Below are 25,194 nucleotides of genomic sequence, written 5' to 3'. Positions count from 1 at the left end.
CAACAACCAAAAGTCTGATGTGTGCGCGTGCGTGCGCGCGCGGCAGGCGTCATCGTCTTTTTTCATTGCCGGCCGAGTGACGTCATCACCGCGTCTTTAACTCATGGCGGATCTACTGAAAGTTTATGTGGTGAGTCAGTGTTTGTTGCTGTTAACTTTATGTTGTGTTGTGTATTTGTGGTACGCGTGTCAAGACTTTGGATTTGCGATGTGCGCAAAGTTATTTTGCGAAGTTAGTTATTAGTTTAATAGTTAAAGAAAAGTAAAGAAAAGGCCTCAGATGAGCACGACAATTGTGTAACTGTAAACAACTCGCTTATGTACAGATTGTGACCTTCCTATCTACAGCAATAACATTTTCAACATTTATTGCGCATATTTGATAAGTTTACACTAAATCATGAATGTCTTTGTTTATGAATGTCTTTTATAACTGCACCACCAAAACGAACAGTGAGACAAGCTGATAACGTTAATCTTTGTGTGCGTGTGTAACATGGTTGGTTGATGATTTATCAGGATGTGATGTCTAGATCTAGAGGAGATACAGCTAGTTGGTGTTAACAAATTGGGGCGGTTTCCCAGACAGAAATAAGACTAGTTTTAGACTAGAATAACTGTAAGAGCTGTCCACACTGAAATTTTCAAATACACAAATATTGTTTTGCATGTGTTATAATAACTTATATTTCCTAATTAAACTAAGGCCTAGTCCTGGCTTAAGATAACCAGCCCATAATTAGGGCTGTGCAAAAATATCGATACAGCTGACTATCATGATACATTTTTCCACGACAGTGTATCGATATTTCAATCTATACTATCAATATTTTTAAAAACCCATCAAATCCCTCTGTGTGTGTCGAACAACCTCCTCCACCGCTGCTGTAGTTGTCGCTGTCCAATTGACTGTCATTCAATGTCAATAAGCGGGAGTGAGAAAAAGGCAGAAAATAAGCTGACGTGTGGAAGCATTTTGGCTTTAAAAAGTAAAAAAATCAGCTCTATTTTTTACATTTTTGCAAGTATTGCAATGTATTGTATCGTATCATGATACATTGTATCATGGCCCATGTACCATGATACATATCGTATTGTGAGGCCCTTGCCCTTACCCAACCCTGCCCATAATCACTTTCATAAACTCCTGTGGTCCTCAGTTCATAGTTTAGTAGATAATATGGCATTGTGTTGGATATTCATGAAACTCATGATACATCACAGCTTACTGGAGGATCAGATGTATTACTGATGTAACAAATATGATTTGTGTTTAAAGTGATGGAGCTTCAGGGAGTCCGGAGAAACATCAGCAATGGTCACAGTATGAAGAACTCAGGGTTTGAGAGTCCTGTAATGATGCGAGAATCAGCATGTACTCGACACCGATCGGATGACTCTAAAAGTCGAACCATACGAGTCTTCCTGCCCAACCATCAGCGCACGGTGGTGAGAGAGCATCTGTACACTGATAGGGCTTTATAAGTAGTAATACACTCCATCTATCAGTGGTCTTGTAGTCAAATGTAAAATTAACCCATTGTAATATTGGCATTGAAACCACAGGTGAATGTGCGTCCTGGTGTGACGCTACACAACTGTTTGATTAAAGCTCTGAAGGTTCGAGGTCTTCAGCCTGAATGCTGTGCGGTCTTCAGTCTACATCCAGGCCAGAGAAGGTCAGATCACTTGACTAACCCATCTGTGTAAACACAACACTTCATACAGTACATATAATTATTAGGGGTGGCACGGTTCACAAAACCCTCGGTTCGGTTCGTATCACGGTTCTATGGTCACGGTTCTCGGTTCAGTACGGTTCTTGTTGTTATTTTTTCTTTACATTTTTAACACTCCAGAAATGTATTATCTTATTAATGTATTAATTATCCATAATTTAGGATACAGTATTAAAAAAAAAGTTATATCATGTAATCATGCACAAACTGAATTTGACTTTAAGCACATTATTGGGACCATCCCTGAGGAAAGCCAGATGAGATTTTGATAGAGCAAGAGGGAAGACATTGATGATTTCAACATGCTTTTCATTTATTTGGCAAAAAAGAGAATGTGTATTGCCATCTACATGAACTTTATGTGCATTTTTAGCACACAAAGATAACTTGCATTTATTAAAATGCCAAATTCAGTGTAACTCTTAGATTTATCACTGAGAGGCTGCTTTAATACTGAGAGTTTATGTGGACGAGAGAGAAACATAACCTTTGACTTACACTTGTAATATTTAAATCTGTCTCTTTTGTCCACTTTTGACCACTTCTGTCCTGATTACTTTGAGGGGCAATTTATGAAATAAGATCGCGCAACTTTCACACGCTAGCAAAATGAAACTACGCGGAAATCAGCCGCTTTAATTTTATCAATGAAAGGCTAAAAATAGCGCTAAAGACGTAAAACAGTACCTCAGATAAGATAAATGGTCGGAGAGAAGGCGGTCTCCTGTGGCTGTTCGAGCCGGTTCGAGCACATTCAACCCATAGACTGCAGTTCAATCTATTGTTTTATTTCCGCTGTCATCATAGGTAACATGAAATAAAAATATGTTTCCACACACCAAACTTATACGACGCTGGCGCATCCTCCAACTGCGGGCAGACTTCCTTTTCTCTCCCACTTGCCATTTCTACACGTAACATAACCCGCAGTACTTAACGTTAATACTCCAAACCAGTCACCTCTTCTTTCGCGCGAAAGGGAAACACGCTATCTGAGGTCACATACAGGGCATGAGACTACATTGCGCATGCCATGAACCGTTGAACCGTGCGGTACACACGCGCTCCGAACCGAGACAAGCGAACCGAACGGTTCGGATTTTTTTCATGGACCGTGCCACCCCTAATAATTATATACACATCATCAGATGAATGTTTGATTTTTACAGTAAGAAGTCTCGTATGGATTGGAACACAGACTCGATCTCATTGATTGGAGAAGAACTGCTAGTGGAGGTTTTAAATCACGTTCCCTTAACTACACACAACTTTGTGAGTGCTACAGAAGATTTGTTCATGCACACATGTGTTAAATAAGTGAATACTCCTTTTCTTTGCTTCTTTCCCTGAGCCTTTCTTTTTGTCGGCAGGTCAGGAAAACCTTTCTGAAATTGGCTTTCTGTGATATATGTCAGAAGTTCCTGTTAAATGGTTTCCGGTGTCAGACGTGTGGTTATAAGTTCCATGAGCACTGTAGCACCAGAGTTCCCACAATGTGTGTGGACTGGAGCAACATCAGACAACTTCTGTACGTGTCAAACCTCTTATCTGACTGTCTGTTGATTTAAGATTATTGTAATTATCCTTCGGAAACATTACTTAAACATGTCTGAATTCATGTGGCCTCATAATCTTTAATCAAAAATGCAAATCTCCTCCCCTCCTCAAAACGATCTCTTTTTACATGTATGTAATGTTTGACAGATTGTTTCCAACTCCTGGTGAAAGTGTGACTCCGTCTCTTCCTTCACTGACGTCACGGAGAATGAGGGAATCCATGAGCAGACTTCCCGGCAGGTATCTGTTGATTTTCTCTGTTGGTGATTATTGTCACTTCCAGTGTCATCTCGCACACTTTCTGATGCTTGTTGCACAAGAGATTTCATAAACTTTGGGTGTGACTATCAGTCACTATCATCTTTACTGTATTTTATAATCTGCAGAAGAAAAAAATAAAGCCCATGTTATAGTCGTGCGTAAGGTCTATGCCGTAGGTTATCCCATAGCCTGACGTGCACCTCGCAAATTTTTAACAGTGCAAGGCGCCATCCAGCTCGTCGGGAGAAGTTGGGCTCAGGTTTTTTGCTCAAGGACACCTCGACACTTGGTCAAGTAGAACCGGGGATTGAACCACCAACCTTCCGATTTGTAGGCAACCTACTTGAACCACTGAACCACTGGCCAAGCTGCTACTGTTGTTACACGCATGGATACTGCCTACCAGCGGTCTGCATGTGTTTGCACGTCGACGAAGACGCTTAAGTATATATGTAAACGACACGTAACCTACGCCATAGGACCTACGCACAACTATTATGAACCCTTTACACATCGGTTGCTTTAAAGTGTTTGGAGATAAACCCAGTAGGTGCAATCTGTTGAAACATTGATTTTGAGCTAAGCTGATTCAGCTTGACCTATTGACGGTTTCATCGGACGCACACGTGCGGTGACACGATACGCGTCTGGTCCGAACTTTACTTCCGGTTTCAGTTTTTTTTAATGGTCTGACTAGTTGCTAAACACTCCTGAACAAATACCTAGTCGTAAATAACAAATGGTTTGGTTTCCTTGGTGTAGTTTATTTAGCTTGTTATATAAATAAGCTACGTTTAAAGTACGTTGTTGCTATTTATTCTTAGGGGAGTTTACCGGAAGTTACGTGTTGACCACGAAAACCGCTTGTTTATGTTGTTACTGCAGAAACCGTCTATAATAAATTAAATCCCTCTGCGTTTGTATTTTATAAACTTTAGGTCAGGACCTGAAGTGTGAGCAAACTGGTGTCTCCATCACTATTTTGGACAAATCACATGCGTTTACATGTGCAAAACAAGCAGATATCTATCAAAATATACTATAGAAAACTGTTTTCATGCATTTACATGCAAATCAATAAACCAGCTATACAGTTCTGTGTTTTCACTTGATTTGGAGATTTGTCAGGATTCTCACAGGCAGTGACGTTATATAATTCAATTCCATTTTGTTTATATAGCGCTTTTCACAATAGGTAATTGTATCAAAGCAGCTTTAGATTAATAGAAGCAGGGTAAAACACAGAAAAATCAACAGACAACATAAGTAGCAAAATATAGCGGTTATGAATAAACTTTACAAGCGAGCGTGTTAATGATGTAATGTATAGAAAGGGGTGCTAAGTTATGCCAATGTTGGCTGACTCCCCGGGGTTGAAAAAAACAAACACCTATAGTCCTGCCTAAAGCTGTACTGCTGTATCTCTTTTCATATCTACAGATACTGTAAATCTTACATGAGGTTTTTATATTGCAGTTTCTTCATCAACTGCATGAGTCGAGAGCAGACTTTTATGCGTGACTTTCGTTTGTGACATTTATGTTTTACACATGGACACAATTCTACAAGAAAGCGTGTTAAGGCATTTACATGCCATGCGAAATCAGGGAAATGGACAGGAATGTACTGTAATGCTGGTTAAATTTTGCTTAAGCTGAGTTTTCCCTGATAACTTAACTTTACACATGATCAGTTTATTAAGACTAAAGACTCATTGTCAGATATAAGATGTCTGTTTGTGTGTGTATTCATTGCTCATTTGTTTTCATTAGCTCAGTGTACAGACATTCAACATCATCTCAAGTCTTCAGTTACGCCAGCTCTTATGCCTCCACTGGACCGGCTTTGACCCAGAGACTGCGGTCTACCTCTACACCCAATGTCCACATGGTCAGCAGTTCAATCAATGTTGACAGCTCTCAGATTGAGGTAATGATAAACCAAACTTTTTTGAAGATGGGTTTCAAAATGCAAATTTTTGATAGCAATGTCAATCGCCTCCATGTAAATAACACATGTGTGAATCTGTAATAATGGTGACGTCATGTATTTATTTAGTCTATAGGCATGAACAAGTATAAGCAAAACAACAGAGGTGGTTTAGAGGACTGTGTTTTTGCTACTCATGATACAGATTTTATTAACACTTCTCCAACAATGTTTATCAAATTTTGGTGCTTTGTAGTTAGGGTCACTTGTTGTAAAAAAATCTACCTCATCGTCCATTTATACAAAACTCCTGCTTTCGCTGTCTTGATTGTTTGTATTTATTTCTCTGTAACAATTGCGTATGTGCACAGGCGTGTAGTGTTTCTTTACATGGTAACATGGCCATCTACTGCCTGTCATACTTAAGACAGCAGATGTAGTCATCTTCAAGGATCTGTGTAAACATAGATCTTTTTGATTATCGTTGTTGATAATGATTATCACTCAGGTGACCAAGCACTGATTTACCTCAGATTTCAGCCATTTTTTTTGGCAATTTTCATAAATCTGTTTCTAAAATCATGCAATGTGTGTCCAACACTATAAGAGCGTAAATTGATTATTTGTGCTTCACTTTCATCTTTCATGCTGATTACCGTCTGTACCGATTGTACATTTATCTTAAAGAGCCACTATTATGTTGTTACAAACAACGCTTTTTTATGTATTTGGTGTAATACAATTTGTTTGCATGGTTAAAAAACATCTTTTTCTACGTACCGTACATTTTTATTGCTCCTCTATGCCCTGCCTGAAAAGCGTCGATTTTTACAAAGCTCATTGATCTGAAAAGCATGGTGTCCTCTGATTGGCCAGCTATCCAGTGCGTTGGCCGACTGAATAACTCAAGCGTCTGGCCGAAATGTGACGCTCTTTACCATATTTGAAAGATCACCTTCCATCAGGAGTTAATATTGCCTTCACTACCTTATCAATACAAGCCGAATCTGATCCAGAAAATGCAGATGACCAAGCTGATCGATCAACTTTGCCAGTACGGCATAAGCAGGACGTAATAGATTGGTAACGTAGGATACTAAAACATAAGACCATGTCTGCATTTGTGATCGTAGAAACAACAAACAACAAGTGCTACTCTGTACTGCACACAACTTATGATTGATTCATGGTTAAGTCAGTAGTAAATTCTTTAAATATGAAAACTACTTACAGGCTGTGAATCGGAAGCAGGCGCAGTTATGATAATGACCGTCGTGTCCACATCAACAGGCCGAGGAAGTAAACCGTTGCCTACAATCCGCGTGTTTGTTGTAGTCGAAGATAAAAGATTTACTTTTGTAACAATAACTTGTGTCATTGTTTACTTTGGGTTTGTACCTTTGCAGTTAACATGAACTTATACACACTTACACACCAAAGGAAATGTAATATCGTGAAATAGAAAATAGGGGCTCTTAAATATTGGCTTGTTTAGCATAAATAGTAAAATCTTGATGGTAACAAAAATGTTTTCTATTCTTTCAAAAAAGTTTTGTTTAAATTATAAAATAACAAAAATAAACATCTGAAATACTTCCGAGATCGTTACATAAATGACAACAAAATCAAAGTACTGAAATAATTTAAAAACAAGTATCCTTAAAAAAAGAAAATGTGATCTATAAAAATTGTTAGTGTATTATTTAACATAAGATGACGTAAGCTAAAGCTAATATTTACATCATAACGATGACGCTTCTCTCAGACCAATTAGTGACCTACAGTGTTTTCGCGTCACGTTTGGTATCAGCTCGTGTCGCTTGGAACCCCAACCGAGGTGGTACGAAAAAAAGTATCGGGTACTACGTACTGCACCCAATGGAAAAGCTCCCAAAAGTAAGCTGACCCAAACTAAACTAAACCGTGGGGTACTATGCAATGGAAAAGCGCCATTTGGTGTGGTTAGCTTTTCCATCGAGTTTGGTATCACTTCGCAGTGGGAGGGATTATAGGCGTGTCGTTATATTTACGCTGCATACTGCTGTGACATCATACACGTGAGAGCGTTGTTGTACATTCCCATCCATTTATTTATTTCTCAGTCTGCCACATAATTAAAATTGGCCACCACAAATAGATATTTGCACATCACGTTTATCACTAAGGTTACCTCTATCTCTCTAGACAGTTTCGGTTTAAACACCCGTGTCGTCATTAGTTGACACACTCCGCTGAGCCTCATTGAAGTTGCATTTTAGCGTATATAATACTGACGTGCTCGTCGCGAATGTTCCGCCACAAACTGCAAGTTTGGAAAAAACTGTTATGGTGTCCCTGATTCTCAACCTGTGGATGTTTTTCATCGATAAAAGGGAGTTTGGGAACTTTTAGCAGAGCACAGATGACAAAATTTTTACTCGAGACAGCGCAAGCTAGCACTGAGGTAAAGCTAATCTTTTACATTATAGCAATGACGCTGGTAGTGGCGATTCTCTCAGACCAATCAGTGATCTTCAGTGTTTTCGTGTCACGTTTGGTATCAGCTCGGGTCGCTTGCAACCCCAGCCGAGGTGGTACAAAAAAAAGTATCGGGTACTATGTACTGCACCCAATGGAAAAGCTCCCAAAAGTAAGCTGACCTGACCCAAACTAAACCAAACCGTGGGGTACTATGCAATGGAAAAGCGCCATTTCATGGCTGTTTGCTTTGATATTTAAGTTTATTGCTTCAGTAAGACCCTACTGTGCACTATAAAACAGGAGCTTGACCACTTTCAAGTGTTGTGTGTATGTTTTACGGGCTTTTCACACAGAACCCTGGGTAAACTCACTTTGGTTTTTAATGTCAGATCCCAACAGGTTGGAGTCAGAATAATTTACCTGCCCCAGCCTCAAGAGAGCGAGCACCTGTCAACACGCAAGACAAAGTCAAAAGTGTAAGCTCTCTGAACTCTGGTCATTTAGTAGATTTTGTTCCTAAAAAGTCATGTTTTACTCTTAAAATCAAAACAAACAATTTGAAGTTATATTTATACTAGGGCTGTAACGATAAGTCACGTGTCCCATTAAAAATGCCTGTCTGAAATTGATTCAGAATCAAATTTAAATCAATTCTGTGTTTCATGCACATCTTGTGTGTGTACTACGGTGTTTTGGTCAGTACGAAGTCCTTATCAATCAAAAATCATTATGAGCAACACTCTTTAAACATTCAAAGTATTCTTTATTATCATGAAAATACCTGAAAAAATTTGAAGAACAGAAATATATTTTTCTAGACATTTCCTGGAATAGCGTTTGTAATGCTACTTCTTCTGTGGTACAAAGGGAGTTTCTGCACGAGAGCGCCCCCTGGCTTTGGGCCATACCGAGATTTCACCATAATATAGTTAAAATTCATTCATTAAGAAAATGCGCATTTGCACGATTAATGGTTACAGCCCTAATTTTTACTATTGCCATTTGTATTCCTATAGTGGAAAAATCTTTCAATAAGATAGGAACTATAACAGACAGATCTGTAGAGATAGATATTATAAATGTGACCGGTGCTGTGAGGTGTTGATCATGGAGTTACTCACACTTTACTATTGTTTCTGTCTACTTTTCAAAGCTGTTTTGTATTATTCATGAGCGGCAAATCAAAACTAAAAAGCTTAACTGGTTTGCACATGATTGATTTTTTAGATGCGAGTGATAGTGTTTTTGTAGATCAAGAGTGTTATTGGAGCAGATGCGGTGTTACATCACCTGTGTGACAATTAGAGCTTTACAGCTTTGCTTTGGCACTTTTACCACTATTAAAGCTTTACCCAGTGGTTTAAATTAACAGATCTTTCCAAACGTGCTTTCTTTCATGTGCACAGAGCTGCATCTACAGAAAGAGAATGCAGTTGTGTTTGTTCTAAAATCAAAGCCTGAACAAACGACAGCAGTATTTATTTGATTTTTTTAAATCAGTCAGGTTTTACAAGTGACCATTCAACTGATATTACCTTGCTATCTGTCACTCAAGCTCGGTGGCTTGCTTAAAAATCTTGATTATATATTCTGCTGGACTACTGGTCTACAATCACGGGTTCCTACTAACTAGCCTGCTATCAGTGATGGGCCTCATAGGACCTCGACCTTGCCAGTGCAAATCAGAGTTAGATATTTAGAATATCTTGTGGGAGAGCTGTGTCATAATCATATCATATGTTGCAATGGGGTACCTCAAGGATCTGTGCTAGGTCCCCTCTTTTTCTGCATATACAGAAAATTGCTGGTACCCATTATTAAGACACACTGTTACACCAATGACACACAGCATTTAACTAGAGTGTCTGAACTAATCTCAGTCATTGTTTTCCAGCAGCCACGGGATAAGCGAGACTCAACTTATTACTGGGAGATTGAAGGTAAGGAGGTCATGCTGCAGGGTAGGATTGGCTCAGGCTCTTTTGGAACCGTCTACAAAGGGAAATGGCACGGTGAGAAGTTTTGCTTTTTGATTAATCGGTGGTATTTAGCATCACTACAATCTTGCAAACCTGTTTGAAATTTCTAGTTTATAATTCTTTGAACTTCCATAAAAATATGCTGTAGGTGATGTGGCCGTGAAGGTATTAAAAGTCACCACACCAACACCAGAGCAATTTGAAGCTTTCCGCAACGAGGTTGCAGTTCTCAGGTAAACTGTTAATATATCTGTTACATTAACATAAGTGTTTTGTGTATGTAGCCTGTTTCTGAATGTTTGAATCCTCTTGGATTTTGGTGATAACAGGAAAACCAGACACGTCAACATCCTGCTGTTTATGGGCTATATGACGAAAGACAATCTTGCCATTGTGACGCAGTGGTGCGAAGGCAGCAGTCTCTACAAACACCTACATGTGCAGGAGACGAACTTTCAGTTGTTTCAGCTGATAGATATCGCCAGACAGACAGCTCAGGGCATGGAGTGAGTCCCAACATCCCGGCAGTTCATGTGCCGTTGTGGATTTTTCTGCCTCGATGCTGTACGTCTTTAACTTCAGTCTCAAAATAATAATAGAGCATGTTGCATGTTGTTTTTTCAGCTATCTACATGCAAAGAATATCATCCACCGTGACATGAAATCAAACAGTATCCTTTTTATTGACACGTAAAATGTAAGAGCTTTCCAAAAGCTTTGTACTGGCAATTTTCATTGTTCCTAAAATGAGAATCTCTAGAGAAAGTCAGATCTTGCCAAAGTGTTAATGTGTGCCAAATACTAATTTCCAATGGAGCACTGTGGTCTGATTTTTCCATGTTGTTCAATGGCATTTTTCCAATGTATAGTACCCCACAGGTCAGGTAGGCTAACTTTTGGGGGCTTTTTCACTGGGTACAGTACGTAGTACCTGATTTTTTTAGGACCGTTTTGGTTGAGGTTCCAATCGATCTGAGCTAATACTTAAACGTGACGTAAAGATTAGTTTGACCTTAACTCAGACACAGACATCTTCTTACATGATGGCTTGACAGTGAAGATTGGTGATTTTGGTTTGGCTACAGTGAAAGCCAGGTGGAGCGGTTCTCAACAGGTGGAGCAGCCCTCAGGATCCATTCTTTGGATGGTCAGCATCTAAATATCTCTGATTCGGTTCAGTTTGAAGTGTCCGTATGAGTTATTCATGTGCAACTATCACCCCCAGGCACCCGAGGTGATCCGGATGGAGGACAACAATCCTTACAGTTTTCAGTCAGATGTCTATTCTTACGGCATTGTCCTTTATGAGCTGATGACAGGAGAGCTGCCTTACTCACAGATCGCCAGCAGAGATCAGGTGAAAATTTTTCCCATATTTATGTTTCTGGAAGAAAGAAAAGAGTCCACGGGTTTCTTGGGATGACACAGATCTCAATATAATATTAAAACCGTTCTGTTACTACCGCCACGGTTCAATAAGCGAATGTGAATTGCATACAAATAATTTCTTGGTGTGTTTTTTATTCTCTTCATTCATGTGTGTCTGTAAATCTACGTGCTGAGATAGTTAAACACCTTCCCAAGTAAATACCATTCAGTACGTGCTAAAGCTAAGGATTGCTTGACTATGCTTGCGCTGGCTTATCAGCTCACGTAACTTTACTATAACAACTTTTTTATAACATTAAAGGGACAGTAAGTAGGATTTTAAGTGTTTTATTAATCATAATCAATTTCTTTATTATTAAATATGTCCTCGTTGGTGTCAAATGACCTCTGCCAGTAATCTGAGCTTAGAATTTCTTCTCTTTACTTACATTGGACGGGTAAGTCCAAGGAGGCTTCCATGTCGTCTCGCCGTATTGATAAACTATAATAGCAGAACAGGACAAAAAGCATCTACCAACGCGTTTTCATTCAGAACACATGAACCAGCTGAAACGGACAAGTAGATCAGCGATTACATAACGGCTACCGTAGTTGCAACACGCATTTGGAAAAGCGAGGCGCTAGAGAGCACTGTTCGTTTGAATGCAAAATACAATTTCACCACTAGATGGGGGTAAATCCTACTTACAGTCCCTTTAAGCACATATTGTCATGAAGCACATGTTTATTGTCTCCGGGCTCTTAAAGCATCAATCCACTGCTGATGAAGAGAGACGCTTTAGTTGTGTGTTGATCTGTTGTGTTTGCTGTGCTTGTGTTCAGATAATTTTTATGGTTGGCCGGGGTTTCTTGTCTCCAGACCCAAGTAAGCTTTATAAGAGCTGTCCTAAAGCCATGAAGAGACTCGTGGCCGACTGCATTAAGAAATGCAAAGATGAAAGGCCTCTCTTTCCTCAGGTACGTTTATACTTTACACATGATGTACATGACATAAAAATCACAGTTTTTTAGAGTAAAACATAGGGGTGGTTTAAGTCTAGACAACGACTAAAATGCATGTTTGAGCTGACTTAACTTAAAAAAACTGTTATAAGGTGGACCTTAATGCCTACTCAAATTACATCATTTATAATATAATTCATCTTTTTAAAGCTACAGAAGTGATTTTCATTATGTCTTCCGTTGTTTGATTAACATAATGACACAAACTTAAGTGGGACATTTCACAAGACTTTTTTTTAAGCTGTCAAAGAAATCTTTTTTGTCCCTAGAGTACATATGTGAAGTTTTTGCTCAAAATATCATACAGATAATTTATTATAACATGTTAAAATTGTCACTTTGTAGGTGTAGGTGTAGGCTGTGCCATGGTTGGATAGTGCAGATTAAGGGGGGGGGGGTATTATTATAATAATAATAATTATCCCCTTCTGACATCATCAGGGGAGCCAAATTACAATGACCTATTTTTTCACATGCTTGCAGAGAATGGTTTACCAAAACTAAGTTGCTGGGTTGATCTTTTTCACATTTCCTAGGTTGATAAAAGCACTGGGGACCCAATTATAGCACTTAAACATAGATTTATGAGGGTACTGTCACTTTAAGACAGAATAAGCACGGATCCATATACTGACTCACATCTGATTTCTTTCTGAACTGTTTGCATTCACTATAAGACATAACTGAATGTTTTTATCATAAATCTTACCAAGACTCTGGTATTTCAAGATAATTTTGCGTCTATGTGTCAAGTGCAGAGATTCTGAGTGGGTGGGCCGGCTGTCAATCTGATTGGGCCAGTACCATCCTGGCCCTAATGTAGCCTTGCCACTAGTACAAATATATCTGTACCATTGTTTTGTTTCAAGATAATTGACTCTGATCCTTTGAATTATTTGAAAATAATGCACAGCCGCAGTGTAGCAGCACTTTGCGTCGTGCCGCATTACCACCATGGGTGTGCATTATTTTCCAAATTTAACAGCCTGTCGTCAATTATTCCTTATGTATAACTATCTATTAGAGACACACATTGCTGAGATGTCTTTAAAGTAAACACACGCACACACACATGCAGGCATGCACACATTTATGCTACAACCGGTGGAGTCAACTGTAGGGATCCACAAGAAGGATATTGATGTATCATAGACTTCCTGCAATGCTCTGTTTGTGTCCAGCTCAACATATCTTGTGTCTCAGTAGTTGTGTACTTCTTCAATACTTTTATTTAAGATTCATCGCAATGGAAATACCCTATGTCATCAAGTCTGACTAAATGTGTATGGTTGTGTCTTTGTCCAATATTCAGACAGAAAGAAGTACAAAAATCTTTCACCTGTCCTGATTTTGTCTCCACGTTATCTTTCCTCAGATTCTGTCCTCCATTGAGCTCCTGCAGCACTCGCTTCCCAAAATCAACCGCAGTGAGTCCGAGCCGTCTCTACACAGAGCGTCTCATGGCGAGGACATCACGTCCTGCACGCTCACCTCTGTCAAACTGCCCAACTTCTAGAAAGACTTAAATATCTGCTGCACAGCAGACACAGATGTGTTGAAATGAATGTCAGTGAAAGATGAATGCACTTTTGTAAGAATCATTACGTTAGTTATAATCAATGTTTTTATACATCTGAAGATCATTCTAGTGTTGATCTGCTATTGAATGTTGTTCATGAGATAGATGTGGCTTAGCATTAAAAAAGTTTTATTACAGATTCAGAGCACATACTGGTCATCAGTTATTTTAATAAAATTAAATTATGTCAATCCTGTTGTTTATTGAGTGTTGAACTGCTTTAGTTTGCTATCAGATATACGGAATACATTTGTTTCTGTGCTGTAAGCTCTCAGTCATTTCAAGTGTTGTGTTTGCCGTTACATTGTACAAAGAGAGAGAAACACTTGACACATGCTACCAGAGTCAGAAACTGAATATACAACCACAAAGTACATTTTTTATGTTTATTGCTTATTATTTATTAAGTAATAACATTTAGTAGTATTTATTATTTATTTGGTAATAACATGGCTTAACGAGGACAAAGGTAAACCGGATCGACCCCACTTTTGCTAAAAACAGCTGATACACAGCAATATAAGTTTAATCCACTGGGTTTTACAAATACATGGGATTTAGTGTAGTGTATGGACAATATTTAGTGTATTTAAACAGCAGAAAACACAATTCACTCATTTTTAAACACACACACATTTGCTCATGCAATTCAAGTGTCCAATTATGATATATAACCTCAATACTAATGTGTATGCATGTATGTACTGTACACACAACAGCAAACTTTCAGAAAAGCATTTCGAATTATAAATTGCAACAGATAGCAGACAAGAAAGTAGCGAGCACATGTGAAGAAAGTGGCACAGAACACTACAGTAGGCACAATTTGCTCATACAACCTGAAAGAAAACAGCCATTCCACAGTAAAAACAAAAGCTTCATCATCACAAGATCACAATAATGAAAAGCTCAGGTCTCTGTCAGGATTTTATTTACTTTGAGTCAGTTTGCCTGCACTAATTTTGGTCCCACTGCAACTCCGTTACAGTCAAGTATGTACTGCAGACAACCCTGAGGAGCAGCAGCTTTCTGTGATGGGCCGTTCTTAACATCAACCACAGCATCTTTCTCAACAGCATCCTGAAAGAGACAAACACAGCCCATCACACACACATTTTAAATCATCCTGCTAGTACAGTTTGTGTTTTCATGTACCTGTCTGGGCTGAATGGCGGTTGGTCTCTTGGGTTTTTGGGATATAATGTGCTGCATTTTGTTAAGGACCAAATCTGCTATAAGCTGCTGGTCTTCAGCTTGATGCTCTCCCACCAACGGCATCGACGAACCCATTACCTGATCAAATAAGTGCAATTATTAGTAATACTGGATTACATTAAAGTAATATGTTATAGCATAAAAGTGAAATGAGGAAAACCTTACTGAGAGATAAACCTGTCAAATATTAAAGGCGCACTGTGTAACTTTTAAAATGATCTCTTGACAGAAATGCAGTTTAATATTCAAAACTATTCTATCAGTGGTGTATTAAGACCTTACATAATGAACTGTATTGTTTGTATTACCTTAGAATGAGAATTTTTTTACATACACTACAGGTCTCCTTACATGGAAGTCGCCATTTTGTTTCTACAGTAGCCTTAAAAGGACAAATTGCTCTACAGAGCGAGTTTCATATCTAAGTTGTCTCAGACGATGACATGTTTGTCTTGTGGCGCTACCATAGCTTCTAGCTTTCTCACAATCCACTAGATGCTGCTAATATCTATACACTGGTCTCAAATGTTTATGTTTTATGTATCTTGATATGTATATGGGTCAATGACATTTATATGTCCCTTTATTCTATAAAACCTATTTTTAAGTTCAAATCTTCAGTATTTTTTATAATAAATATTAATTTTTGTGGGGGGCAACTGTACATACAAATGAGCAATTTAAGACAACTGTTAAAAAATTATGTATACATTATTAAAGATGAAATATATGAAACTTTCGAATTATTTTATATGTTTACAACATTTCCTATAAACTAATTTTACAAATATATGTAGATATATTAAAGTTTATTTATTATTTTATTTTTTTGAACATTGAAACTTTTGTCCAACAATTTGTATGTTCTCAAATGTTAAGGTAGTAAAACCACAATCATGGGACTTTTAAAGCCCAGTTTGTCTTTATGGCTGAATAAAATAAATTGTAGACTCTCTCAAATACTGAAAAATAGCTATTTTAACGTAAAGGGTAGGCTGGTTAACGCTCTGTGTCAGGTGGTACAGCCAATATAAAACTACAAAAAATGCTATTTTATTTTTAACACATTTAATTTAAATGTATTTACATCACATGCAATGTGATATTTCAGGCAAAAGCTTATAGCAGCATCCCCAGATGTCTGTTAAATGTAAAAGTGCAACCAGAAAGTCAAAGGGTTGTCAAACTGCTATAAATGCCCTTTAAGAAAAAAAATTAAGCTAAATAATTTGAATAAGCTACAGTAATAATTTGGCTTTTAAATATTTTAATAAATGAAGGGTGTCTATTTAAAAAAAAAAACATTCTTAAATGTATAGTTCTCAAATGTTAATAAACAAAACCATTTAAACGCCTTTATCCTGTCATAAAAATATATTACATTCTTTTTTTTAAATATAGGTTTTTAGGAGTTTGTCATTGACCCATATGTCATACAAACGAGAAATGATTTTGTCAAGCATCTGACATATCTATAAAAACAGCATGCAGATGTTTTGAAGAAGTACACCACATACCTCAGTAATGTAATCTTTTCCATCTTTGCCATGAATGGCTTTGACGGCACAAATTTCAAGGCCCCCAAATATCTCACAACAGGTATCTACCCAAAGCTTATACCTACACAAACATAACACAACTTGGTCATATATAACTTTACATAACAGACTTAAATATGAATTTGACATATGCAATTAATTTACAATAAAATACTGAATTAAAATGGTACTGTTGGATTAGTGCAGGTCAGGTCATTTTAAGTAAGGAATAAATGATGAAGGGCCGTTGAGTTTTTTTTAATAGTGCACACCAAAGGTTGCGGAGTGCCATTACACCGCGTGTGTACATTATATCAAACGACAGGAGTGAATTATTCCTCTTATACCACGGTTACCACAAACATTGCTCTGGTGGTTATTTTAAGACATTTGCCAGATCAGGTGTGCATTTACAGAAAAATAATCAACACATGGACACTTCTTAACCAATCAGATTAAAGCATTCAACAGACCCATGGTATAATACAGAATAAATTACATTCATTATTACTCTCTAATATTGATATTAAACACTACTAACTGCAGCACATGTTATATTTTTGACTTTAGATCATATCATAGCCTGGAATATTTATATTGCATACTGTATGTGCTTATATTAAAACCAAACAATAATAGCAAAAGCAAAAATTAAAGAAAAGTGTTTTTATTATTTTTTCAATGTAGGTAACAGACCTGTCCGTCATAGCCACTTGTTCCACCATGGCAGAGCCGATGTTAGACTTCCAGTTCCCTGAGACGGATGTTCTCCTATAAAACAACACAAGTGGGTCAATCACATGACGCCAAAATTTTCTGTCAAGTTGCATTTTTTCAGTGTAATAAGTCAATAAACTTGTTCTGATATATTTTGGAATAAAACAAACAAACGGTTTAAAATGTAACATTGCATTACAAATATGTTTGTGATTTGTTTGATAAACGGTATTAAAAAAGGTCTATCTGATGAGTTGTATTGAGCAGCTGCACTTTGATTGATTTAATCGGTGTTATGGACTTATTCAATCCTTATTAAAGAAGGTTTATAAAATGGCATTATTCATATTTTTTGTCTCATTAATTAAACTTTTTATGTACAATTAACTCAATTTTTATTTGTTGACTCTACTAAGGTTTGTTAAATTTACTTAAACTTCTTTTGTAAAATGAACTAAATTATTGTTTGTTGACATTATTTAAACAAATTGCATGGAACCTGTTGACATAATATTTTTAATTAAACCCAACATTTCATTTATTTGAGTGTACACCACTGATTATGTAAATGATACAGCATTTCTTTCAAGAAATCCTTCTAAAAGTTACAATGCACATTTAATTAAAAATGTTTACATAAATTTGTGTGTACACAGAGTTTCAAATGTTTGAACAATTGCATCAAATGTTACTGTTTTCTCTATTTTAGAATTATGTCATAGACCTGAACAGTAAATCTGTGGTCAGTTTTATTATGTCTGTACGTTAAACAGAAGTTACTCACATGTAAGCCTTGTAATCATTTCCAATCTTTTGAATCCGGATGTCATATTTTGGATCAATGAAAGGTTCACATGTGCTGTAGGTCTGAGTGATGGCCACCACACTGGCAATGTCCTGAAACTTTGTGTGGTTCTCCACTTTCACCTAAACAACACTTACAGTCAGATCCTTAACACATTTAACATCCACATCACTAATTTCACAGGAATTACCTTTCCCACACCAGAGTGAGCGTGTCCGATTTTCACCACGACGGGAAACGCCGGCATGGTCACCTGATTTGAGTCAAACGCTCATTTAGTCGTACAGTATACATTTACTTCATTATATGAAATGTTTGTGGAACAACCTCTTACCATATCTTTATAGTTGGGATAAAATGTCTGTTCAATTAACGGGAATTTCTCCTGTCCCAGTTTCTTGTATGTGGCGATCAGCCGAGCGAACTGCAAACAACAGACGATGAGTTTGAAGGCATTAATCAGATATTTTGTTACGTTCTGTCCTCACCTACCGCCCAGGGTTTATCACAGAGATTGTAGATGGACTCCAGAGAGTTGATGCTGGGAATGCCAGCGTACTGCAGTCCTATGATCAGATCCCGAAAGTCTTCGTTCTCTGCCATGCTGAAAGCGTGTTGACGGATCAGGACAAAGTCAGGTATAAATGACCTGTAGGGACACATGTTTACATATGCTTTACCTTATGAAAGATATTAGCATATCAATCATGTAAATGATGGTTAAAGTTTTGTATGTGACTCTGAGCACACATGAACTAAAGAAAAGCTGTTAGCTATCTGAGTAAGTGTACAGAGAAACACTATCTTACTGACAACTCAACCATGCTATTACATCCCGGGATAATGATGATGCAGTTCTCATGTGTAACACATCCCATTGTTTCTGTCTGAACAGTGATCATTTAGCTTTCATACTGACTGAAGCTACACATCACAATACACATAGATATTGTTTAGATAATATAGAAAACCTAATGCACATTTTTTCTGATAATTGGAAATCTTCAAGCAGTATAAAGTATTAGAAGTTCACCTGACAGCCTGGTTTCCATTTTGGACAACAACATGACACGAGCCATTAGCATGAGCTATGACACTGATATCTGCAAACTCAGCCTGAAACACAAGAGAATCAATCAATCACTGAAATGAAGTGAAAGAATAAACATACAGTATGAAGACTTTGACTGAACTCACCTGTTCGACTTTGATGTCATAATCGCCAATGAGTTTTTTCTCTTTAAAGAGTTTGGCCCTGTGGAAAATAAGAAAGCAAGCTCTGATAAATCCACCTTAAAGTTTGATTTGTAATCTTTATGATGATCATTTCTTTAATCATCTCATTTAAAGAGGACATATCATGAAAATCAGACTTTTTCCATGTTTAAGTGCTACAATTGGGTCGCCAGTGCTTCTACAAACTTAGAAAATGTGTAAAAGATCAACACAGTAACTTTGTAAAGTTTTGGTATACCATTCGCAGCAAGCATGTGAAAAAATATTGTAATCTCTGTCCCCTTGTGATGTCAGTTGGGGATCTTATTATAATAATCCCACCCCTGAAATCTGCACTATTCAACCGCGGCACTGCCATTTAGTGCAGAGATCAACTCATTGCATTTTAATATTGCAATTTCAATATGTTATAATACATTATCTATGTGGTATTTTGAGCTAAAACTTTACATATGTACTCTGTGGGGACACTGAAGATTTATTTGACATCTTAAAAACGTCTTGTGCCTTTAAATAATTTAACAACAGTTACACAACCCAGAAGATAAAAATAAACACAATGAAGATCTATTTATATCTTAATTGTTTTCAAGGTTTCTGATTCACAGATGTAAACATTTTTTATCAATTAAGCTTTTACACCTTCATTTTACAGCTGTAACACTTCTTATAATAATAAACATTGTTTCTGTTTCTTTTTGGGGAATGTAACTGAGAACTCAGTTAAGCTACATGTTATTCCATATAAATAATGTGACTGTATGTAGTACTGTATGTCAGTAACCCTGATTTTATGTGCATTATAAAGTATGGCATAAGAATTTAGTAATGGAAACGCCAAATTTTGATAGTCAAAAATCTCTTATTTGCCAAAAAACGCCCGCTTTAGGTGGTAGGTGGAGATAAAGAGTAAATTTAAATAATGGGAGATGGAAACGCATTTGAAGAATAAATTCTGGCGTAGCGAACATTAAACCGACATGACTGATCGTATAACTGTATCAGCTGTGTTTTTCCCATATATGGGATATGGGTTTCCCGTATCTGTGCACAGCATTCAGTTTGGCATTTACATTTACTGTTGATTACCAATACCACTGTCATTCGCTTGAACAACTTGATGGAAACGCACCTAATTCTCATTTGTTTTTCTTTTTTGCAAATTTTGAAAAGATACGCTACAAATTTCTGAACTAAAGTTTACAACTGTTTTAGTGTAGTGGAAGATGATGATATATAGTATGAGGAAGGTGGAGTTCTGTCCAGCTGTCTGCTTACTATGGTGAGTGGCTATTAGCAGATTAAAGTTGCAGTACAGTGAGTTCAGCCAAACTAAATGAAGGAGCCCTGCTGATATAAAACATACTGGAGATGTGCAAAAATACAACATAGACAAGACCCACACCCACTGACTTTCTCATTGCTCCATTGGTCAGCCATGTCTCATAAGAGATGCACGTCTCCAGCTGCAGGACATTTATACGATTTTCATCTTTGAGTTTTTATAATTGTTCACTTTCTGCAATTCTGTGTGGTGGTTAGAATGCTGTTTAAAGGAACACGCCCACATTTTGGGAATTTAGCTTATTCACCATATCCCCCAGTTAGATAAGTCCATACATACCTTTTTCATCTGAAACACCCCCCGCTAGCTTAGCTTAGCACAAAGACTGGAAGTGAATGGCTCCAGCTAGCATACTGTTCCCAATAAGTGACAAAATAACGCAAACATTTTCCTATTTATATGTTGTGATATAGTCACACCGTGTACAAATAACAAGGTCATATGAGACACAGCCATCTTTTAACCGTCACCATACAGGAAACTATATTCTTAGAAGACGAATGTGGAGTGGAGTGATTTGCTCGCAGCACCCTTGAAACCCCCAATCCGCCCATGTAGAAGTGCTTCGCCTTCTGAGAATATAGTTCCCTTTATGTATACGGTTTAAAGATGCCTGTGTCTCATATGACCTTGTTATTTGTACAAGCTGTGACTATACAAATCACAACACATAAGTAGGAAAATGTTGGCGTTATTTTGTCACTTATAGGAAGCAGTATGCTAGCTGGAGCCATTTACTACCAGTCTTTGTGCTAAGCTAAGCTAGCAGTGGGTGTGTCAGACAGAGTTACGGCACGCACAGAGATGAGAAAGGTATGTATGGACTTATCTAACTTTGGGGGATACTGTGAATAAGCTAAATTTCCAAAATGTGGACGTGTTCCTTTAACTCTGTAACTAAACCTATAATCAGCATTATCGTCACACTGTTGTTTAGTCTGACAACACAAAAATATTTTGTAATCACAACTCTTTAGTTTAATAACAGGATCATTCTGTGTAAAAACAACCAAATTCTGGAAGCTTCACATACAAAATATTAAATTCCACTGATAAATATTTACCTAGTAATCCATTGGCATGTAATAAAACAAAGATTATTACAGTTTTTGCTGAATTGCTAAAACAACATCCAAATTCTCAGTGGCCTGGTTTGTCAAATAATTTACACTTTTGGCAATACCACAAAAAGTTGGCAAAGTTGGCAATAGATAATGTGTTTAAGTAATTGTGAAAAACTGTAAAGTCATCAGATCTAGATCCAGCAATGACTGTGTAAAAATTAAATAGGCTTATGATGCTGATATCTTAAAGTCATTCCTCACCCCTTGTACAGTATGTGTGAGATTATAAAAAAATCATTTCTGAAACTTACTACAATCAACTTCTGTTCATCACTAAAGATGAACGTCTACAAAACACACAAAAATAAATCGAAAATGTGCTGAAATGAAGATATGTAAAGAATATTTAAGAGTGATAAGACATTATATTCAATACAGCCGTTTAACCCCTTCAGACCCTGCGTCCACTGGAATGGACATCACATGTTTTGTGATTCAAACCAATAAATATGCTGATCAACCAATCAAAATTTCAGGTCTTAAGGGGTTAACCAATGTAATGATCAGAAATGTCTGTGTATGGTAGAACAGCTATATTTAAAGTGATGGACTTGCCATGCAGTATTATTTACACCATAAGATCTAACCAGAATCAGCACAGAACACATATGACTTCTTTCATACTGTATGTGTGACCATTGTCATATTTTTTTACAGTAATTGTCTAAATAATCAACAACAGCATTGATTTTAAATGGTTAATTTGCCTTGAAATGAAGCCCTACCGAGAGCAATCACTTATCAAATATCACTACAGACTACACAGCAAAGCAGAGACACCTGGGGTTTGATGCCTTTTCAAAACTCATCTTATAGTAAATGGATTTATTGCTTCATATTACCATATAATTTCACCTCTTTCCAGGACAATGAAGATTAAAGTGTAATGTTGTCAGCTCTGCAACAATTCCACCTGATGCAAAACGAGAAGAGGCCAAACTGAAATCAACCTAATACTGCTCATACCAGTCCTGTTGTGGCTGGTCGATGACCAGAAGGATCTTGCGTCTCTTGGATGATCCTGGAACAGCGGTTTGATCCACAAGCCCTGCTGAGGCTGCCGTCTGCTTCACCACATTGGTGATGGAGCTGAAGAAGCCCGTTCCTAATGGCTGGGGTTGGATGGGCTTCCTCTCCTGGGCCGGGGAGACCACAGCTGGTGCCGGTGCTGATGCTGCTCCAGGAGGGGGTGGCTGAGGAGGATCTGGTTTCTGCAGGTCTGACATGTAGCCATTGGGCAGGTTGGAAATGAAGGTGCTGTCTGACAGACGCCTGCGCAGGTAGTTCATGACTGCAGATTAGACGACGAGGCTGTGTGTGGAGGTATCGACAGCACTCTTACATTCAGAGGATTCAGCCAGGCTGAGATGGCTCAGAGCAGTGAGATGTAAGTGAGCAGTGTGTGAGTAGCCAATCAGAAACGAGCTCTGCGGTGCTGCACGAGATGATTCTCTCCCCTCCCCCAAGCCTCACATTCCTCGTGACGAGGTTCTGCAGCACACGTGCGGCTTAAATAATATACTCATCGTGTGTTTTCATTAGAGCAACCATAAGAGGACACGACAGACATGATGTGTGCACACCTAAGCACACTACACTATTTACTCCACATCTCACCCAATCCCTTGCGAAAGTTAACCATGGTTTTACTACAATTTAAAAAAAACACGATTACTGTAGTAAAACCATGGTTTTCCTAATAGTAATCAATACACCAATATATATATATATATATATATATATATATATATATATATATATATATATATATATATATATATATATATATATATATATATTTTCCTAAAACGGTGTGTCAATGGTGGGATCAAAAGAATAATAATTCCTGAATAATATCTTCTATTATAAAATTTCCTATTACGAAAATTAACAATGGTTTTATTATAGTTTATAATAATTTATAATATAGTTTATAATATAGTTTATAATAATTTGAATCCAGTGTCTCAGCCTGATCATGTATTTATAGTCAATATGAACTTTCCAGCAGGTGGCACTGTAGACTTAAACTAGATAGTAAAGTTTGAAGACAAACTTTATGTTGGCTTGAGAAAGCGTAGCCTGAACGTTTAAAACGGTTTGACATAAGTTTAGTTTAGTAGGCTATCTGGCTGTTAGTATGTTTAAGTATGAAGGTAGCATGATTTACCATGAAGCTAGCATGATGTTAGCATGATTAGCATGAAGCTAGCATGATTAGAATGAAGCTAGCTTGATGCTAGCATGATTAGCAAGAAGCTAGCATGATAAGCATGAAGCTAGCATGATGCTAGCATGATTAGCATGAAGCTAGCATGATGCTAGCATGATTAGCATGAAGCTAGCATGATTAGCATGAAGCTAGTATGATGCTAACATGATGTTAGCATGATTAGCATGAAGCTAGCATGATGCTAGCATGATTAGCATGAAGCTAGCATGATGCTAGCATGATTAGCATGAAGCTAGCATGATGCTAGCATGATTAGCATGAAGCTAGCATGATGCTAGCATGATTTGCATGAAGCTAGCATGATGCTAGCATGATTAGCATGAAGCTAGCATGATGCTAGCATGATTAGCATGAAGCTAGCATGATGCTACCATGATTAGCATGAAGCTAGCATGATGCTAGCATGATTTGCATGAAGCTAGCATGATGCTAGCATGATTAGCATGAAGCTAGCATGATGCTAGCATGATTAGCATGAAGCTAGCATGATGCTAGCATGATTTGCATGAAGCTAGCATGATGCTAGCATGATTAGCATGAAGCTAACATGATGTTAGCATGATTAGCATGAAGCTAGCTTGATGCTAGCATGATTAGCATGAAGCTAGCATGATGTTAGCATGATTAGCATGAAGCTAGCATGATGCTAGCATGATTAGCATGAAGCTAGCATGATGTTAGCATGAAGCTAGCATGATGCTAGCATGATTAGCATGAAGCTAGCATGATGCTAGCATGATTAGCATGAAGCTAGCATGATGCTAGCATGATTAGCATGAAGCTAGCATGATGCTAGCATGATGCTAGTATGATTAGCATGAAGCTAGCATGATGCTAGCATGATTAGCATGAAGCTAGCATGATGTTAGCATGATTAGCATGAAGCTAGCATGAAGTTAGCATGATTAGCATGAAGCTAGCATGAAGTTAGCATGATTAGCATGAAGCTAGCATGAAGTTAGCATGATTAGCATGAAGCTAGCATGATTAGCAAGAAGCTAGCATGAAGCTAACATTTATTGCGTTGCTAGGGTACTAAGTTTGGTTGCTAGGGAGAAAATTGGCATCCCATAATGATCACCCTTC

General features: G+C 37.6%; 2 protein-coding genes across 5 annotated transcripts; one reads left to right on the top strand and one right to left on the bottom strand.

Moving 5' to 3' along the window:
- raf1a (Raf-1 proto-oncogene, serine/threonine kinase a) lies at positions 1–14,086 on the top strand. Of its 4 annotated transcripts, none has more exons than XM_065286452.1 (16): positions 1–130; positions 1,280–1,449; positions 1,567–1,679; positions 2,909–3,011; positions 3,110–3,267; positions 3,444–3,536; positions 5,330–5,486; positions 8,336–8,422; positions 9,844–9,958; positions 10,074–10,158; positions 10,255–10,431; positions 10,550–10,596; positions 10,954–11,072; positions 11,151–11,282; positions 12,137–12,271; positions 13,692–14,086. In XM_065286452.1, the coding sequence occupies exons 2-16, from the start codon at positions 1,282–1,284 to the stop codon at positions 13,830–13,832; spliced, it is 1,830 nt and encodes a 609-aa protein (XP_065142524.1). In that variant the 5' UTR covers positions 1–130; positions 1,280–1,281; the 3' UTR covers positions 13,833–14,086. The 4 variants fall into 4 exon arrangements, with proteins under 4 accessions (XP_065142524.1, XP_065142523.1, XP_065142526.1 ...); XM_065286451.1 differs by having other exon boundaries at positions 9,841–9,958; XM_065286454.1 differs by lacking the exon at positions 8,336–8,422.
- Positions 14,087–14,267: 181 nt separating this feature from the next.
- Positions 14,268–23,294, bottom strand: syn2a (synapsin IIa). The gene is made up of 11 exons (XM_065282472.2): positions 22,842–23,294; positions 19,368–19,425; positions 19,204–19,286; positions 18,663–18,819; positions 18,505–18,594; positions 18,361–18,423; positions 18,150–18,292; positions 17,345–17,419; positions 16,628–16,730; positions 15,051–15,188; positions 14,268–14,975 (listed from the first exon to the last, which is right to left on the bottom strand). The coding sequence occupies exons 1-11, from the start codon at positions 23,162–23,164 to the stop codon at positions 14,838–14,840; spliced, it is 1,371 nt and encodes a 456-aa protein (XP_065138544.2). The 5' UTR covers positions 23,165–23,294; the 3' UTR covers positions 14,268–14,837.
- Positions 23,295–25,194: the final 1,900 nt, after the last annotated feature.

The sequence above is a fragment of the Paramisgurnus dabryanus genome, chromosome 21, assembly GCF_030506205.2.
Source record: "Paramisgurnus dabryanus chromosome 21, PD_genome_1.1, whole genome shotgun sequence".
Taxonomy (NCBI): Eukaryota; Metazoa; Chordata; class Actinopteri; order Cypriniformes; family Cobitidae; genus Paramisgurnus; species Paramisgurnus dabryanus.
The sequence above is the reverse complement of the archived record's forward strand: the minus strand, read 5'-3'. Positions and strand labels throughout refer to the sequence as shown.

Coding starts and splice junctions, on each gene's coding strand:
- syn2a (XM_065282472.2), bottom strand. CDS start 23,164: ATGAACTACCTGCGCAGGCGTCTGTCAGACAGCACCTTCATTTCCAAC. Junction 17,420..18,149: donor AATGATTACAAGGCTTACAT/GTGAGTAACTTC, acceptor GTTGTTTTATAG/GAGAACATCCGTCTCAGGGA. Junction 14,976..15,050: donor CCGCCATTCAGCCCAGACAG/GTACATGAAAAC, acceptor TGTCTCTTTCAG/GATGCTGTTGAGAAAGATGC.
- raf1a (XM_065286451.1), top strand. CDS start 1,282: ATGGAGCTTCAGGGAGTCCGGAGAAACATCAGCAATGGTCACAGTATG. Junction 1,680..2,908: donor CTACATCCAGGCCAGAGAAG/GTCAGATCACTT, acceptor TGATTTTTACAG/TAAGAAGTCTCGTATGGATT. Junction 3,537..5,329: donor ATGAGCAGACTTCCCGGCAG/GTATCTGTTGAT, acceptor TGTTTTCATTAG/CTCAGTGTACAGACATTCAA.